We start from the raw sequence: 18,775 nt of genomic DNA, 5'->3' as shown, positions 1-18,775 counted from the left end.
TGGCCTGCCAAGTTTCAAAGGAGAGATCAGTCACGAGTCTTATAGGTCTCCCTTTATATGTGAGGGCACGTTTATCCCTTGCTGCTTTCAGAATTTTCTCTTTATCCTTGTATTTTGCCAGTTTCACTATGATATGTCGTGCAGAAGATCGATTCAAGTTACGTCTGAAGGGAGTTCTCTGTGCCTCTTGGATTTCAATGCCTTTTTCCTTCCCCAGTTCAGGGAAGTTCTCAGCCATAATTTCTTCAAGTACCCCTTCAGCACCTTTCCCTCTCTCTTCCTCCTCTGGGATACCAATTATGCGTATATTATTTCTTTTTAGTGTATCACTTAGTTCTCTAATTTTCCCCTCATACTCCTGGATTTTTTTATCTCTCTTTCTTTCAGCTTCCTCTTTCTCCATAACTTTATCTTCTAGTTCACCTATTCTCTCCTCTGCCTCTTCAATCCGAGCCGTCGTGGTTTCCATTTTGTTTTGCATTTCGTTTAAAGCGTTTTTCAGCTCCTCGTGACTGTTCCTTAGTCCCTTGATCTCTGTAGCAAGAGATTCTCTGCTGTCCTGTATACTGTTTTCAAGCCCAGCGATTAATTTTATGACTATTATTCTAAATTCACTTTCTGTTATATTATTTAAATCCTTTTTGATCAGTTCATTAGCTGTTGTTATTTCCTGGAGATTCTTCTGAGGGGAATTCTTCCGTTTGGTCATTTTGGACAGTCCCTGGAGTGGTGAGGACCCACAGGGCACTTCCCCCGTGCTGTGGTGTGTAACTGGAGTTGGTGGGCGGGGCCGCAGCCTGACCTGATGTCTGCCCCCAGCCCACCGCTGGGGCCACAGTCAGACTGGTGTGTGCCTTCTCTTCCCCTCTCCTAGGGGCGGGATTCACTGTGGGGTGGTGTGGCCCGTCTGGTCTACTTGCACACTGCCAGGCTTGTGGTGCTGGGGATCTGGCGTATTAGCTGGGGTGGGTAGGCAAGGTGCACGGGGGCGGGAGGGGCAGGCTTAGCTCGCTTCTCCTTAGGTGATCCACTTCAGGAGGGGCCCTGTGGCAGTGGGAGGGAGTCAGATCCGCTGCCGGAGGTTTGGCTCCGCGGAAGCACAGAGTTGGGTGTTTGCGTGGAGCGAGCAAGTTCCCTGGCAGGAACTGGTTCTCTTTGGGATTTTGGCGGGGGGAATGGGCGGGGGAGATGGCGCTGGCGAGCGCCTTTGTTCCCCGCCAAGCTGAGCTCTGCCGTCCGGGGGCTCAGCAGCTCTCCCTCCCTTTGTCCTCCAGCCTTCCCGCTTTCTGAGCAGAGCTGTTAACTTATGACCTCCCAGACGCTAAGTCGCGCTTGCTGTCGGAACACAGTCCGTCCGGCCCCTCCGCTTTTGCCAGCCCAACTCGGGGGCTCTGCTTGGCCGGCGAGCCGCCCCTCCGCCCCGGCTCCCTCCCGCCAGTCCGTGGAGCGCGCACCGCCTCGCCGCCCTTCCTACCCTCTTCCGTGGGCCTCTGGTCTGCGCTTGGCTCCGGAGACTCCGTTCTGCTAATCCTCTGGCGGTTTTCTGGGTTCTTTAGGCAGGTGTAGGTGGAATCTAAGTGATCAGCAGGACGCGCGGTGAGCCCAGCGTCCTCCTATGCCACCATCTTCCGGAACTCCCCCAGGAGGAAATTGACTTGAATGTGGTGAATGATTCTTTTATAGTATTGTTGGATTTGATATGGCAGTATCTTGTTGGGAATTTTGGCATCCATGTTCTTCAGGGAAATTGGTCTGTAATTCTCCTTTTTAGTGGGGTCTTTGTCTGATTTTGGAATTAAGGTAATAGTGGCCCCATAGAATGAGTTTGGAAGTTTTCCTTCCATTTCTATTCTTTGGAATAGCTTCAAAAGAGTAGGTATTAACTCCCCATTAAGTGTTTAGTAGAATTCCCCTAGAAAGCCATCCAGCTCTGGACTCTTGTTTCTTTGGGAGATTTTTGATTACTGATTCATTATCTTTACTGGTTGACCCATAACCAGTAAGTAAATTGAATTAGTAATCAAAAATCTGCCAAAAAACAAAAGTCCAGGGCCAGATGGCTTTCCAGGTAAATTGTATCAAACATTTAAGGAAGAGTTAACACCTATTCTCTTGAAGCTGTTCCAAAAAATAGAAATGGAAGGAAAACTTCCAAACTCATTCTATGAAGCCAGCATTACCTTGATTCCAAACCAGACAGAGACCCCACTAAAAAGGAGAACTGTAGTCAATTTCCCTGATGAACATGGATGCAAAAATCCTCAACAAGATATTAGCCAACCGAATCCAACAATACATTAAAAAAATTATTTACCACGACCACATGGGATTTATACCTGGGATGCAGGGCTGGTTCAATATCCACAAAACAATCAATGTGATTCATCACATCAATAAAAGAAAGGACAAGAACCACATGATCCTTTCAGTAGATACAGAGAAAGCATTTGACAAAACACATTATCCTTTCTTGATAAAAGCCATCAAGAAAGTAGGGACAGAAGGAGCATACCTCAAGATCATAGAAGCCATATATGAAAGACCCAACGCTAATATCATCCTCAGTGGGGAAAAACTGAGAGCTTTCCCCCTAAGGTCAGGACTGAGACAGGGATGTCCACTCTTGTCACTGTTATTCAACTAAGTATTGGAAGTCTTAGCCTCTGTAATAAGACAACACAAAGAAATAAAAGGCATCCAGATTGGCCAGGAGCAGGTCAAACTTTCGCTTTTCGCAGATGACATGATATTCTATATGGAAAACCCAAAAGATTCCACCAATAACTGCTAGAATTGATTCATCAATTCAGCAAAGTTGCAGGATATAAAATCAATGCACAGAAATCGGTTGCATTCCTATTCACCAACAATGAAGCGACAGAAAGAGAAATCAAGGAATCGATCCCATTTACAGTTGCACAAAAAAAAACATAAAATGCCCATGAATAAATCTAACCAAAGAGGAGAAAAATCTATACACTGAAAACTATAGAAAGCTTTTTAAAGAAATTGAAGACGATGCAAAGAAATGGAAAAAGATTCCATGCTCCTGGATAGGAAGAACAAATATTGTTAAAATGTCCATACTACCCAAAGCAATCTACATGTTCAATGCAATCCCTATCAAAATAAAACCAGCGTTCTTCACAGAGCTAGAACAAATAATCCTAAAATTTGTACGGAACCAGAAAAGACCCCAAATAGCCAAAGCAATCTTGAAAAAGAAAACCAAAGCAGGAGGCATCACAATCCCAGACTTCAGGCTATACTACAAAGGTGTAAACATCAAGACAGTATGGTGTTGGCACAAGAACAGACACTCAGATCAATGGAACAGAATAGAGAACCCAGAAATGGACCCACACACATATGGCCAACTCATCTCTGACAAAGCAGGAAAGTGGAATAAAGACAGTCTCTTCAGCAAGTGGTGCTGGGAAAACTGGACAGCGACATGCAGAAGAATGAACCTCGACCACTTTCTTACGCCATACACAAAAATAAACTCAAAATGGATGAAAGACCTCAATGTAAGACAGGAAGCCGTCAAAATCCTTGAGGAGAAAGCAGGCAAAAACCTCTTTGACCTTGGCCATAGCAACTTCTTACTCAACATGTCTCTGGAGGCAAGGGAAACAAAAGCAAAAATGAAGTACTGGGACCTCATCAAAATAAAAAGCTTCTGCACAGTGAAGGAAACAATCAGCAAAACTAAAAGGCAACTGACAGAATGGGAGAAGATATTTGCAGATGACATTTCAGATAAAGGGTTAGTATCCAAAATCTACAAAGAACTTATCAAACTCAACACCCAAAAATAAATAATCAAGTGGAGAAATGGACACAAGACATGAGTAGACCCTTCTTCAGAGAAGACATCCAGATGGCCAACCGACACATGAAAAAAATGCTCAACATCACTCATCATCAGGGAAATACAAACGAAAACCACAATGAGATACCACCTTACACCTGTCAGAATGGCTAACATTAACAACTCAGGCAACAATAGATGTTGGCAAGGATGAGGAGAGAGAGGATCCCTTTTGCACTGCTGCTGGGAATGCAAGCTGGAGCAGTCACTCTGGAAAACAGTATGGAGGTTCCTCAAAAAATTAAAAATAGAACTACCCTATGACCCAGCAATTGCACTACTAGGCATTTATCCAAGGGATACAGGTGTACTGTTTTTTTTTTTAAGAAAAAAATTTTTTAATTTATTTTTATTATTATTTTTAATATGAAATTTACTGTCAAATTGGTTTCCATACAATACCCAGTGCTCATCCCCAATAGGTGCCCTCCTCAATACCCATCACCCACCCTCCCCTCCCTCCCACCCCCCATCAACCTTCAGTTTGTTCTCAGTTTTTAAGAGTCTCTTATGTTTTGGCTCCCTCCCTCTCTAACCTTTTTTCTTTCCTTCCCCTCCCCCATGGTCTTCTGTTAAGTTTCTCAGGATCCACATGAAAGTGAAAACATATAGTATCTGTCTTTCTCTGTGTGACTTATTTCACTTAGCATAACACTCTCCAGTTCCATCCACGTTGCTACAAAAGCCGTATTTTATTCTTTCTCACTGCCACATAGTATTCCATTGTGTATATAAACCACAATTTCTTTACCCATTCATCAGTTGATGGACATTTAGGCTCAGGTGTACTGTTTTGAAGGGACACATGTACCACCATGTTTATAGCAGCGCTATCAATAGCCAAGGTATGGAAAGAGCCCAAATGTCCATCGGTGGATGAATGGATAAAGAAGATGTGGTAATATATACAATGGAGTATTACTCGGTAATCAAAAAGAAAGAAATTTTGCCATTTGCAACTATGTGGATGGAACTAGAGGGTATTATCCTAAATGAAATTAGTCAGTCAGTGAAAGACAAATATCATTATGACTTCACTCATATGAGTGCTAAGACACAGAACAGATGAACACAAGGAAAGGGAAGCAAAAATCATATAAAAACAGGGAGGGGGACAAAACCTAAGAGACTCTTAAATATGGAGAACAAACAGGGTTACTGTATGGGTTGTGGGCGGGGGGGGGATGGGCTAAATGGGTAAGGGGCATTAAGGAATCTACTCCTGAAATCATTGTTGCACTATATGCTAACTAACTTGGATGTAAATTAAAAAAAAAAAAGAATATTCAATAAAAGTAAAATAAAAATAAAAAGAACATCACCAGAAACATCAACTCTACAGGCAACACAATGGCACTCAGTTCATATCTTTCAATAATCATTCTAAATGTAACTGGACTAAATTCTCCAATCACCTATCCTCTCCCCTCCTTGAAAAGAAAGCTGTTTTCTTTTCAGAAAACTTAGTCCTCCCCATTATCCAAGTTTCAGACCTCGTCCCTTGACACTTCTACTTTTCTTTTCTTTTTTTTTTCTTTTTAATTTTTTAATACATGAAATTTACTGTCAAATTGGTTTCCATACAACACCCAGTGCTCATCCTAACAGGTGCCATCCACAATGCCCATCACTGACTTTCCCCTCTCTCCCACCCCCCATCAACTCTCAGTTTGTTCTCAGTTTTTAAGAGTGTCTTATGGTTTGCTTCATTCCCTCTGTGTAACTTTTTATTTTCCCCTTCCCCTTCCCTCTAGTCTTCTGTTAAGTTTCTCGGGACCTATAAGAGTGAAAAAATAAGGTATCTGTCTTTCTCTGCATGACTTATTTCACTTAGCATAACACTCTCCAGTTCCATCCATGTTGGAAGAAAATTTTTGCAATATTACATTCTTTCTCACTGCCACATAGTATTCCATTGTGTACATAAACCACAATTTCTTTACCCATTCATCAGTTGATGGACATTTAGGCTCTTTCCATAATTTGGCTATTGTTGAAAGTACTGCTATAAACATTGGGGTACAAGTGCCCCTATGCATCAGTACTCCTGTATCCCTTGGGTAAATTCCTAGCAGTGCTACTGCTGGGTCATAGGGTAGGTCTATTTTTAATTTCTTGAGGAACCTCCACACTGTTTTCCAGAGTGGCTGCACCAGTTTGCATTCTCACCAACAGTGCAAGAGAGTTTCCGTTTCTCCACATCCTCTCCAGCATCTATAGTCTCCTGATTTGTTCATTTTGGCCACTCTGACTGGCATGAGGTGATATCTGAGTGTGGTTTTGATTTGTATTTCCCTGATGAGGAGCAATGTTGAGCATCTTTTCATGTGCCTGTTGGCCATCTGGATGTCGTCCTTAGAGAAGTGTCTATTCATGTTTTCTGCCCATTTCTTCACTGGATTATTTGTTTTTTGGGTGTGGAGTTTGGTGAGCTCTTTATAGATTTTGGATACTAGCCCTTTGTCCGATATGTCATTTGCAAATACCTTTTCCCATTGTGTTAGTTACCTTTTAGTTTTGTTGATTATTTCCTTTGCTGTGCAGAAGCTTTTATCTCCGTGAGGTCCCAATAGTTCATTTTTCCTTTTAATTCCCGTGCCTTTGGGGATGTGACAGGTAAGAAATTGCTGTGGCTGAGGTCAGAGTGGTCTTTTCCTGTTTTCTCGTCTAGGGTTTTGATGGTTTCCTGTCTCACATTCAGGTCCTTCATCCATTTTGAGTTTATTTTTGTGAATGGTGTAAGAAAGTGGTCTAGTTTCATTCTTCTGTATGTTGCTGTCCAGCTCTCCCAGCACCCTTTGTTAAAGAGACTGTCTTTTTTCCATTGGATATTCTTTCCTGCTTTGTCAAAGATGAGTTGGCCATACGTTTGTGGGTCTCGTTCTGGGGTTTCTATTCGATTCCATTGCTCTATGTGTCTGTTGTTGTGACAATACCATGCTGTCTTGAGGATTACAGCTTTGTAGTAGAGGCTAAAGTCTGGGATTGTGATGCCTCCTGCTTTGGTCTTCTTCTTCAAAATTACTTTGGCTATTCGGGGCCTTTTGTGGTTCCATATGAATTTTAGAATTGCTTGTTCTAGCTTAGAGAAGAATGCTGGTGCAATTTTGATTGGGATTGCATTGAATGTGTAGATAACTTTGGGTAGTGTTGACATTTTGACAATATTTATTCTTCCAACCCCTGAGCATGGAATGTTTTTCCATTTCTTTATATCTTCTTCCATTTCCTTCATAAGCTTTCTATAGTTTTCAGCATACAGATCTTGTACATCTTTGGTTAGATTTATTCCTAGGTATTTTATGCTTCTTGGTGCAATTATGAATGGGATCAGTGTCTTTATTTGTCTTTCTGTTGCTTCATTATTAGTGTATAAGAATGAAACTGATTTCTGTACATTAATTTTGTATCCTGCAACTTTGCTGAATTCATGTATCAGTTCTAGCAGACTTTTGGTGGAGTCTGTCGGGATATTATCATGTCATCTGCAAAAAGTGAAAGAAAGATTGACTTCATCTTTGCCAATTTTGATGCCTTTGATTTCCTTTTGTTGTCTGCTGATGCTAGCACTTCCAACACTATGTTAAACAACAGTGGTGAGAGTGGGCATCCCTGTCGTGTTCCTGATCTCAGGTGGAAAGCTCTCAGTTTTTCCCCATTAAGGATGATATTAGCTGTGGGCTTTTCATAAATGGCTTTTATGATGTTTAAGTATGTTCCTTCTATCCCGACTTTCTCGAGGGTTTTTATTAAGAAAGGATGCTGAATTTTGTCAAATGCTTTTTCTGCATCGATTGCCAGGATCATACGGTTCTTATCTTTTATTAATGTGATGTATCACGTTGATTGATTTGCGAATGTTGAACCAACCCTGCATCCCAGGAATGAATCCCACTTGATCATGGTGAATAATTCTTTTTATAAGCTGTTGAAATTGATTTGCTAGTATCTTATTGAGAGTTTTTGCATCCATTTTCATCAGGGATATTGGCCTGCAGTTCTCTTTTTTTACTGGGTCTCTGTCTGGTTTAGGAATCAAAGTAATACTGGCTTCTTAGAATCAATCTGGAAGTTGTCCTTCCCTTTATATTTTTTGGAATAGCTTGAGAAGGATAGGTATTATCTCTGCTTTAAATGTCTGGTAGAATTCCCCAGGGAAGCCATCTGGTCCTGGACTCTTATTTTTGGGGAGATTTTTGATAACTGATTCAATTTCTTCGCTGGTTATGGTTCTGTTCAAGCTTTCTATTTCCTCCTGTTTGAGTTTTGGAAGAGTGTGGGTGTTTAGGAATTTGTCCATTTCTTCCAGATTGTCCAGTTGTTGGCATATATTTTTTCATAGTATTCCCTGATAATTGCTTGTATTTCTGAGGGATTGTTTGTAATAATTCCATTTTCATTCCTGATTTTATCTATATGGGTCGTCTCCCTTTTCTTTTTGAGAAGCCTGGCTAGAGGTTTATCAGGTTTTTTTTTTTTTTTTTAAAAACCAACTCTTGATTTCATTGATCTGCTCTACAGTTTTTTTAGATTATATATTGTTTATTTCTGCTCTGACCTTTATTATTTCTCTTCTTCTGCTGGGTTTGGGGTGTCTTTGCTGTTCTGCTTCTATTTTCTTTAGGTGTGCTGTTAGATTTTGTATTTGGGATTTTTCTTGTTTCTTGAGATAGGCCTGGATTGCAATGTATTTTCCTTTCAGGACTGCCTTCGCTGCATCCCAAAGCATTTGGATTGTTGTATTTTCATTTTCGTGTCTTTCCATATATTTTTAAATTTCTTCTCTAATTGCCTGGTTGACCCATTCATTCTTTAGTACGGTGGTCTTTAACCTCCATGCTTTTGGAGGTTTTCCAGACTTTTTCTGTGGTTGATTTCAAGCTTCATTGCATTGTGGTCTGAAAGTATGCATGGTATGATCTCAATTCTTGTATACTTATGAAGGGCTGTTTTGTGATCCAGTATGTGATCTATCTTGGAGAATGTTGCATGTGCACTTGAGAAGAAAGTATTTTCTGTTGCTTTGGGATGCAGAGTTTTAAATATATCTGTCAAGTCCATATGATCCAATGTATCATTGTTTCTTTATTTGTTTCTTTATTGACCATGTGTCTAGATGATCTATCCATTGTTGTAAGTGGGGTATTAAAGTCCCCTGCAATTACCACATTCTTATCAGTAAGGTTGCTTATGTTTGTGAGTAATTGTTTTATATATTTGGGGGCTCCCGTATTCGGCACATAGACATTTATAATTGTTAGTTCTTCTTGATGGATAGACCGTGTAATTATTATATAATGCCCTTTTTCATCTCGTGTTACAACCTTTAATTTAAAGTCTAGTTTGTGTGATATAAGTATGGCTACCCCAGCTTTCTTTTGGCTTCCAGTAGCATGATAAATAGTTCTCCATCCCCTCACTTTCAATCTGAAAGTGTCTTCAGGTCTAAAATGAGTCTCTTGTAGACAGCAAATAGATGGGTCTTGTTTTTTATCCATTATGATACTCTATGTCTTTTGGTTGGCACATTTAGTCCATTTACATTCAGTGTTATTATAGAAAAATATGGGTTTAGACTCATTGTGATGTCTGTAGGTTTCATGCTTGTAGCGATGTCTCTGGTACTTTGTCTCACAGGATCTCCCTTAGGATTTCTTGTAGGGCTGGTTTAGTGGTGATGAATTCCTTCAGTTTTTGTTTGTTTGGGAAGACCTTTATCTCTCCTTCTATTCTAAATGACAGATTTGCTGGATAGAGGATTCTCGGCTGCATATTTTTTTTCTGTTCATCACATTGAAGATTTCCTGCCAATCCTTTCTGGCCTGCCAAGTTTCAGTAGAGAGATCCGTCACTAGTCTTATCAGTCTCCCTTTATATTTTAGAGCACGTTTATCCCTAGCTGCTTTCAGAATTTTCTCTTTATCCTCGTATTTTGCCAGTTTCTCTATGATATGTCGTGCAGAAGATCGATTCAAGTTACGTCTGAAGGGAGTTCTCTGTGCCTCTTGGATTTCAGTGCCTTTTTCCTTCCCCAGATCAGGGACGTTCTCAGCTATTATTTCTTCAAGTACCCCTTCAGCACCTTTCCCTCTCTCTTCCTCCTCTGGAATACCAATTATGCGTAGATTATTTCTCTTTAGTGCATCACTTAGTTCTCTAATTTTCCCCTCATACTCCTGGATTTTTTTATCTCTCTTTTTCTCAGCTTCTTCTTTTTCCATAATTTTATCTTCTAGTTCACCTATTCTCTCCTCTGCCTCTTCAATCCGAACTGTGGTCGTCTCCATTTTATTTTGTAGCTCATTAATAGCATTTTTTAGCTCCTCGTGACTGTTCCTTAGTCCCTTGATCTCTGTAGCAATAGATTCTCTGCTGTCCTTTTTACTGTTTTCAAGCCCAGCGATTAATTTTATGACTATTATTCTAAATTCACTTTCTGTTATATTGTTTAAATCGTTTTTGATCAATTCGTTAGCTGTCATTATTGCCTGGAGGGTTTTTTGAGGGGAATTCTTCCGTTTCGTTATTTTGGATAGTCCCTGGAGTGGTGCAGATCTGCAGGGCACTTCCTCTGTGCTGTCTTGAATAACTTGCATTGGTGGGCGGGGCCGCAGTCAGACCTGATGTCTGCCCCCAGCCCACCCTGGGTCTACAGTCAGAGGGTGTGCACCTTCTCTTCCCCTCTCCTAGGGGCGGGATTCACTGTGGGGTGGCGTGGCCCATCTGGGCTACTTGCACACTGCCTGGCTTGTGGTGCTGGGGATCTGGCGTATTAGCTGGGGTGGATCAGCAAGGTGCACAGGGTCGGGAGGGGCAGGCTCAGCTCGCTTTTCCTTCGGAGATCTGCTTCAGGAGGGGCCCTGTGGCACTGGGATTGAGTCAGACCCGCCGGAGGGGTGGCTCCACAGAAGCACAGCGTTGGGTGTTTGCGCGGTGCAAACAAGTTCTGTGATGGGAACTGGTTCCCTTTGGGATTTTGGCTGGGGGATGGGTGAGGGAGATGGCGTTGTCAAGCGCCTTTGTTCCCCGCCATGCTGAGCTCTGTTGTCCGGGGCTCAACAACTCTCCCTCCCGTTCTCCTCCAGCCCTCCCGCTCTCCGAGCAGAGCTGTTAACTTATAACCTTCCAGATGTTAAGCCCCGCTTGCTGTGCGAACACACTCCTTCTGGCCCCTCCGCTTTTGCAAGCCAGACTCGGGGGCTCTGCTTTGCCGGGGGGCTTCCCCTCTGCCCCGGCTCCCTCCCGTCCGTGTAGTGCGCATTGCCTCTCCGCCCTTCCTACCCTCTTCCATGGGCCTCTTGTCTACGCTTGGCTCCAGAAAATCCGTTCTGCTAGTCTTCTGGTGGTTTTCTGGGTTATTTAGGCAGGTGTGGGTGGAATCTAAGTGATCCACAGGACGCGGTGAGCCCAGTGTCCTCCTACGCCACCGTCTTCCCAACAAAAATTTTAAGAAATTAAAAAAAATTTTTGTTGTTTCTGTGTCCAAGAAAGGGAGAAGAAAGAAAAAACAATGTAAGTATAAACAGAAGCAAAGAAAATGAACAAGCAAACAGGATGAAATCCAAATGAAGCTGCATCCTGTTCCCTTAGAACTTATACTTTGGAGCACACTTTAGTCCGTAGACTAAGCAGGTGGAAGGGATTTGTGCTGGTCTTCTGGGGGATGTGTCTGGAGGGCACAGGAGCATGGAGCTTGGTGTAGTGGCTCCGTTTGCCACTTGGTGGTGCTTCTTAGCTCACTGTGGTCTATCCATGAGGTAAAAGTGGCTTCACCCAGCTCTCTAGTCTCTGGCTTGGAAATTTTGTGCCCTCACAGACACACTATCAAGCACCCCTCCTTTATCTCAGGCTTCCGTCTGTTCCCCACCTTTACCCTGTATCCAAGCTGTCTGCCTGCCAGGTGTTACTTTGCTCTAGAGTTTTATCTGAGATGGGGCTGTGTTTCAAAACGCAGCACTTCAGAGACCCCTGTGGCTTTGGACCCATTCTGATTCTCTGGAGGAGGGTTTTGCCAAGCAATGGCAAGTCCTGGCTTGTCCCTGAAAATGTTGTGCAGCAGCAGAGGCTTAGAGTTTATGGTAAATCAGAACACACAACTGCCACCAAGTTTTGCTGTACTCTGGGGTCTTTGTTCCAATATCGGTAAATGTGGCAGCTCTCCATGGTCTGCCAGGACTTTTGCCTGTGGAGAAACCATATGGCCTCTACCAAATGCACTCCAAGCTGGGGAACTGCTTCTCCCTGTGTGGTACACAGACCCCTCAGACCACACTGCCTAATCATGGGAGTTTCCTCTACTTCCTCACCAGAATACCACCAGGCACTGAACTCTGGACCTTTAGATTCTTTGCTCCACTGTTTATAGAATCCTGGTGATGTTAAAACCCTCTCCTTTCTCTTTCTCAATGGTTTTGGGGAACAGATTTCTTGTCTAGTCCCCTGTGTTTTCACTCTTTCTCTCCAGCTTCTTTTGGGGGTAGTGCTTTTCTTGTGTGTTCCAACATGCTGCACTCTCTCCCTTTCTCTTTGTCCTCTCCACAAAAAAGGTTCCCTACCCTCCATGGCTCCGTGGCTTTTCTCTCCTTCAGTTTACCTCTCTGCACTATGTATCTGCCAAGTTCTCTGGCTCAAATTATGCAGATTGTTGCGTTAATCCTCAGATCGATTTCCTAGGTGTTCAAAATGGTTTTATGCTAATATAGCTGCATTTCAGGGGCAAGACAAGCTCAGGGTCTCCATACTACTCTGCCATCTTAACTCGCCCCGCCCTTTAAAAAAATTCTCCTGCATTTATTTTAGCCTTGATAGGAACTAGGGATGATTATGCAGGAAAGCTAAAACTTACCACCAACCTAATTGTACTGTTATTTTAATCTACTGAAGAGCAGGAGTCTCAGTAGAAAAGCATCGTTCAGCCAAAGTGAGACATTCAACTGTCCTGTGGTGTCAAGTGTTCCTAGGTAAATTTTGTACTCTGTGGCCAGTCACTCAAGATTGCTCACTTTGAATGGTGTGTGTTTATTGCCAGCAAACCCAAGAGTGCAGTGTGGTGTCAGAGCAGTGCTAGTGGAGCAGCCTCTAGTACTAGGAGCTCTGGTCACAGAGCTCATTGGGTTGGCCTGGAGAAAGAAATTAGCATCACATTGATTGTAATCATAGTTCTGCTTTCTGATGATGTGACCCGTTTCATTCTTAGTGCAGAGTTAGCATTCCTGGCTTCATATAATTAAAAACAACTAATTTTGTAGTGGGAGAAAATACTGTACAGTTTTTCCAATTATCTGCATAACAAACGACTCCAAGTCTTAGTGGCTTAAAACAACTGTTTATTATATTTCATTCTTCTCTGGATAGAGTGAGCTCAGTTGGGTGGTTTTCACAGAGGGTTTCTCATGTTGCAGTCAGATTTTGGTAGGGGCTGTAATCTCCTGAAAGTTCTCCTGGGCTAGGGATAGCAACTAAGTTGGCTCACTCACACAGTGGGACTGCTTAATGGAGTGTCTCCTTGTGGCCTTTCCATGCAGCTTGGGCTTTTAACAGCATGACAGCTGGATTCTAAGAGGGAACCTTCCAGAAGGAGCATATATTCCAAGAGACAGGAAGCTGAAGCTGCTGGACAAGTTAAGGACAGCTTCTAGAACTAGCTTTAGCTTCCTGCTGTTGTGTTCAGTTGATCAGAGCAGTCTTAGGGCCTTCCTAGATTCAAAGGTGTGAAGAAACAGACTCTATCTCATACTGGACGCGTGTGAAGGTCACATTTTTGCAGAATAGTATTTGGGATGGGAGTATTGTAGTCATCTTTGGACAGTACGGTCTGTTAGAAACTCTTAATAAATGACTGTTTAATGCCTTAAAGGAGTATATTAGTATATTTTTGCATTGATACTGTATGTGTATGTGTGCATGTATGTGTTGCATAAACACTGTGTGTATGTGTGTATATGTGTGTGTGTAAATATACATGCATACACATACATATATGTGATACATACATACTTACATACATGGTATTTCAGCATCAATATACATTATTACCCTTGGCTTAAAAAACACACACAACCACACTTTTAATTAGTGTTCACAAAACTCAAAATCATCTGACAGTTGAACTCTCTACCTCTTGTTGAGGTTGTGTTACCACTCTCTATGGAACTTTTACAACTTCTTCCCTATTCTGAAATCTCTAACACTCCCTCCCACTCTAGTCACTCTCGGCTGATGACCTTGCTTCTTTTTTTCCTTGAGAATAAAGCACCTGGAGGAAAAATTTCGTTTTCCTGTCACCAAATCTCCCAAATGCCCTTGTCATTATCCGTATTCTATGCTTTTCCTCTGTGACAATATATGGAATATCTAGCCTAAGCAGAGCTTCCCTTCTTGGGGACCCGTCTCTTCTTGGCTACTCAAAGACTTAATATCTGCATCATCAAATTTTTTTCTTTTTACTATATCATTCCCTTCAGCATACGAGTATCCTGAAATTTTGTTTCATTGAAAAAAAAACCCCTCCCCTGATTGCACAGCATTATTCTACTATCTTATTTCTCTGCTTCCAATTACTGAAAATTCTACAAGAGTTGTCTGTGTTCTGTTCCCATTTTTCTTCTCTCCCATTACTCTTGAATTCACTCCAACAATTTCATCAAAATTGCCCTTATAGGTATCAGTGATGGCCACCACAAACCCAAATGCAGTGCTTAACTCTCAGTCTGTATTTCATTTAACTTCTCAGTCAGTGCATTTGACAAAGTCCTCATTAAAACCCTGTATTCAGTACACTCCTGCTTTTCCTCTCATCTCACTCCTTTCTCCTTCTTTGTTTCCTGTGCTAGATACTCCTCTAGATGACCTCTAAATACTGGAATTCAATGTCAAACCTAACATGTTAAAATTGAACATTGTTTCCCTCCTCCAGTCATGCTTCCCAGGCCAAGAAAAAGAGAAATCCTTGACTCCACTCATATCCCACATCTGATATATCCACAGATCCTGACAGCTTTAACCTACAAAACATGTCAAAACCCCAGGCCCTAAAAGTTTTACATTATGCTTCTTACCTTTGTCTAGTCAACTGTAATCCTGTGGATTGTTGTAATAAATAGCCTGCTGACTGGAACCCCTGCCTTCCTTTTTGCCTTTTCGTGGTTTATTCTCAGCAGCACTCAGAGTGATGCTTTCAAGCCTTAATCCTATCACATCATTCTCCTTATCTTCAGTGGCATTCCATCTTGCTTGGAATAAAAGCCAAACCCTTTAACATGGCTTACCAAAGCCCTGCCTGATCTGGTCTCTGGTACTTCTCTGACTGCATCATCACCACTCTCCCCCTTGTTCACTTTGCTGAAGGTACACTGACCTCTCTGTTCTCTCTGAACATGCCAAGTCCACTTCCACATCAAGGCATTTGTTCTTGCTGTTTTTTATGCCTCTAAAACTTCCCCAGTTTTGTTTTCAATTTGTTTTAAATTTGAACTTCCTCAGTTTTCCCAAATGCTGTCACCTTGTTTCATTCAGGTTTCTAGTTAAAGTTCAGCTCCCAAAGAAGCCCACCCTACCTGAAGTATTACCTTCCCCCACTCCCCAGCCAACCCACCCTTTGCCACCCACTATTTCTATTCTGCTATAATTTTATTTTTAGAACTTATCACTACCATTATTTATTTGTCTGCAGCCTGTCTCTGCTCTCTAGAATGAAGCCATGAGAGTAGGGACTTTTTTTTTTATATGAAATTTATTGTCAAATTGGTTACCATACAATACCCAGTGCTCATCACAACAGGTGCCCTCCTCAGTGCCCATCACCCACTTTCCCCTCCCTCCCACCCCCCATCAACCCTCAGTTTATTCTGTTTTTAAGAGTAGGGTGGGGACTTTTGATCACAACATAGTGATAGCATTCATCAGGTGCTTCATAAGCGTTTGTAATCAAGTGATTGAATAAATGCTTGTGTGTATGTATGCAGTGGATTATTGGGTATGGTTTGATGGGAAAATAATCTAATTTTCTATTTTAAACTTTGGTGGCCCTATTTTATCAAAAATAAATGAATATGCTGGAAGGAGACACCACATTGCCTTTGTTGCTTACCTTAAGATCTCAATATTCTAAATGATATAATTTTCTTAGGCCTTTTTATATGAACTGACAAGGATTTTTAAGTTCATTCTGCCAGCATTGTGTACCATTAAGGTACTTAACTTTTCTTTGTATAAACATTGAGTGAAAAAGGATCTCATGCTATTAGCAATGATGTAGTTAGAGTGCATGATTCCTGAGGTCTTCTATTTAAAAATACTTTGCCTGTGAGGGGCGCCTGAGTGGCTCAGTCAGTTAAGCGTCTGACTTCAGCTCAGGTCATGATCTCGTGGTTCATGAGTTAAACCCCCACATTGAGCTCTGTGCTGACAGCTCAGAGCCTGGAGCCTGCTTCAGATTCTGTGTCTCCCTCTCTCACTGCCCCTCCCCTGCTTGCACTCAGTCCCTCTCTCAAAAATAAATAAACATAGGGGCGCCTGGGTGGCGCAGTCGGTTAAGCGTCCGACTTCAGCCAGGTCATGATCTCGCGGTCCGTGAGTTCGAGCCCCGCGTCAGGCTCTGGGCTGATGTCTTGGAGCCTGGAGCCTGTTTCCGATTCTGTGTCTCCCTCTCTCTCTGCCCCTCCCCCGTTCATGCTCTGTCTCTCTCTGTCCCAAAAATAAATAAAAAAACATTGGAAAAAAAAAATTTTAAAAAAAAATAAAATAAAATAAATAAATAAATAAACATAAAAAAAAATAGTTTCTCTGTGAGATGGATTTTAAAAGTCTAATGCTCCATTAGATGAATTCTAAGTAGCATGAGGTCTTGAACATTTTAATCATAAGATCATTGCCATGAATATTAGCTGATTCTGCTGGTTTGTCATTTACTTTATTATTAATTTTATTTATAGTTAACTTTAATCAAGCTTATTTTGGCAAGTGTCTTTTTAGAGGAAATTCTAGATAGAGGCTTTAGTAACCCTATGGTACAGGTTGATCTGACTTTAAAAAGCATTCTTTAGGGGCGCCTGGGTGGCGCAGTCGGTTAAGCGTCCGACTTCAGCCAGGTCACGATCTCGCGGTCCGTGAGTTCGAGCCCCGCGTCAGGCTCTGGGCTGATGGCTCGGAGCCTGGAGCCTGTTTCCGATTCTGTGTCTCCCTCTCTCTCTGCCCCTCCCCCGTTCATGCTCTGTCTCTCTCTGTCCCAAAAATAAATAAAAAAATAAATAAATAAAAAGCATTCTTTATAGAAAAGTTACATTCCAAGAGTTTTAATTGTCATATAGAATCATGCTTCTCTATAACCGAAAGAGAAACCTAAAAATTTCCAAACCAGGATTGCACTTGTGAGCAAATAAGACTTTAGTTTTTAAATCTATGTTCTTAAGTAAATCTTTTTCATCAAGTATCTACTGTCATGGCATTTACACTTTTTATCTGTTAAAAGCCCTATCATGTCCATAATTAAATTCATTAAGGTGTTTCCATTTAACTCTTACAAAGGTGACATTTTTTATTAAACTGAAAAGAGTTCATATCTTTGACACTAGGGATGCATATTGTTTACAAAAGCTAATTAAAACTAGATGAGGCCTGGAAACCTGGAGTGAATATTACTCCAGAGATTGTGGCTTTTTATTGGAACCTTAGTTCCTTCAAAGTAGGGCAAGTGATTCTCTCTTCCCTTCCCCAACTTGAGTATCCCTCGTAGAGAAACCAGAGATGTTACATACATAGTAACTTCTGACAGGAAAATCAGCTGTAGACTCCTATGAGTCTAACTTTGTGTTCTGATTAAGTTTAGTAACTCTGATTTACTGGAAAATGAATTGTCCAAAATGGAGTAGAGATAAATGGTATTTTGCATGATCCAGAGGAATTGTATTACTTGTTAGATGTTATCTATATAGAGATGTTTAGACAGTAGGAACTAAGTACTTTGTTTTAAGATCCTTAAATATGCTCCTCTTTACATTGCCTTTTTTAGAGATTCAGAGAAATGAACACTTCATAGTTTAACTATTTCTCTTTCTTTTTCATTCTTTTTCCCTATCCCTTTTTCATGTCACCCAAAACCAAAAATGCCCTTTCAGAAACACAAAGTAGATCTTTTCTACAAGCTACGCCATGTGATGAACGAACTTATTGACCTTCGAAGGCAGCTACTGTCTGGTCACCTCACTCAGGATCAGGTGCGGGAGGTTAAGCGGCATATCACCGTGCGCCTGGACTGGGGTAATGAGTAAGTATGAATATCATTTGGGCATTTCAGTTACTTTATGTTAACTCAGTTCTTAAAGAGTTTGAACCTGATCAAAACTCTCTTTAGTGATTAAAAGACATTATTATATTCCGCACTAAGCTTTGATCATTTTTAAGATGAGTAGTTGTTTCTTTTGGTTTAGCAAAGGGCACTTACTGGCTCTACACACTGAAACTCACACAGTTTTTTATTTTATTTTATTTTTTATTTTTTTAAATTTACATCCAAATTAGTTAGCATATAGTGCAACAATGATTTCAAGAGTAGATTCCTTAGTGCCCCTTACCCATTTAGCCCATCCCCCCTCCCACAACCCCTTCAGTAACCCTCAGTTTGTTCTCCATATATCTCAATTTTTATTTTCACTTCTGGAATATTAAATAATTGGACTGCATTATCCTGTGAGGTCTCTTCCAGCTCAAATTCTTTGATTCTAGATCTCAGTAATCAGAGTACATACACTTCTGTTTCATCTTTTAGTATCTTTATTTTTTCATGTGATTTCTGTGTCTTTTACATTTTATAGCCATGCAATTTATCTGAGTGTGCATATACTCCAAATGGGAACTGTCTACATCTCTACTTCAGAATATTCTTAACTAATTTGTCATTCAAAA

At 41.3% G+C, this 18,775-nt stretch overlaps 1 protein-coding gene across 13 annotated transcripts in view; it reads left to right on the top strand.

Annotated features, from left to right (window-relative positions):
• DOCK3 (dedicator of cytokinesis 3) overlaps positions 1–18,775 on the top strand; it is a 595,409-nt gene that overhangs the window by 346,398 nt on the left and 230,236 nt on the right. For all 13 annotated transcript variants that reach the window (XM_058726773.1, XM_058726766.1, XM_058726765.1 and 10 more), the window contains one exon: positions 17,989–18,137. In XM_058726773.1, coding sequence (XP_058582756.1) covers positions 17,989–18,137 — 149 coding nt within the window. The remainder of the gene's footprint in view (positions 1–17,988; positions 18,138–18,775) is intronic.

Source organism: Neofelis nebulosa, chromosome 4, assembly GCF_028018385.1.
Source record: "Neofelis nebulosa isolate mNeoNeb1 chromosome 4, mNeoNeb1.pri, whole genome shotgun sequence".
NCBI lineage: Eukaryota > Metazoa > Chordata > Mammalia > Carnivora > Felidae > Neofelis > Neofelis nebulosa.
Note: the sequence above shows the minus strand (reverse complement) of the source record. Positions and strands in the feature narration are given on the sequence as shown.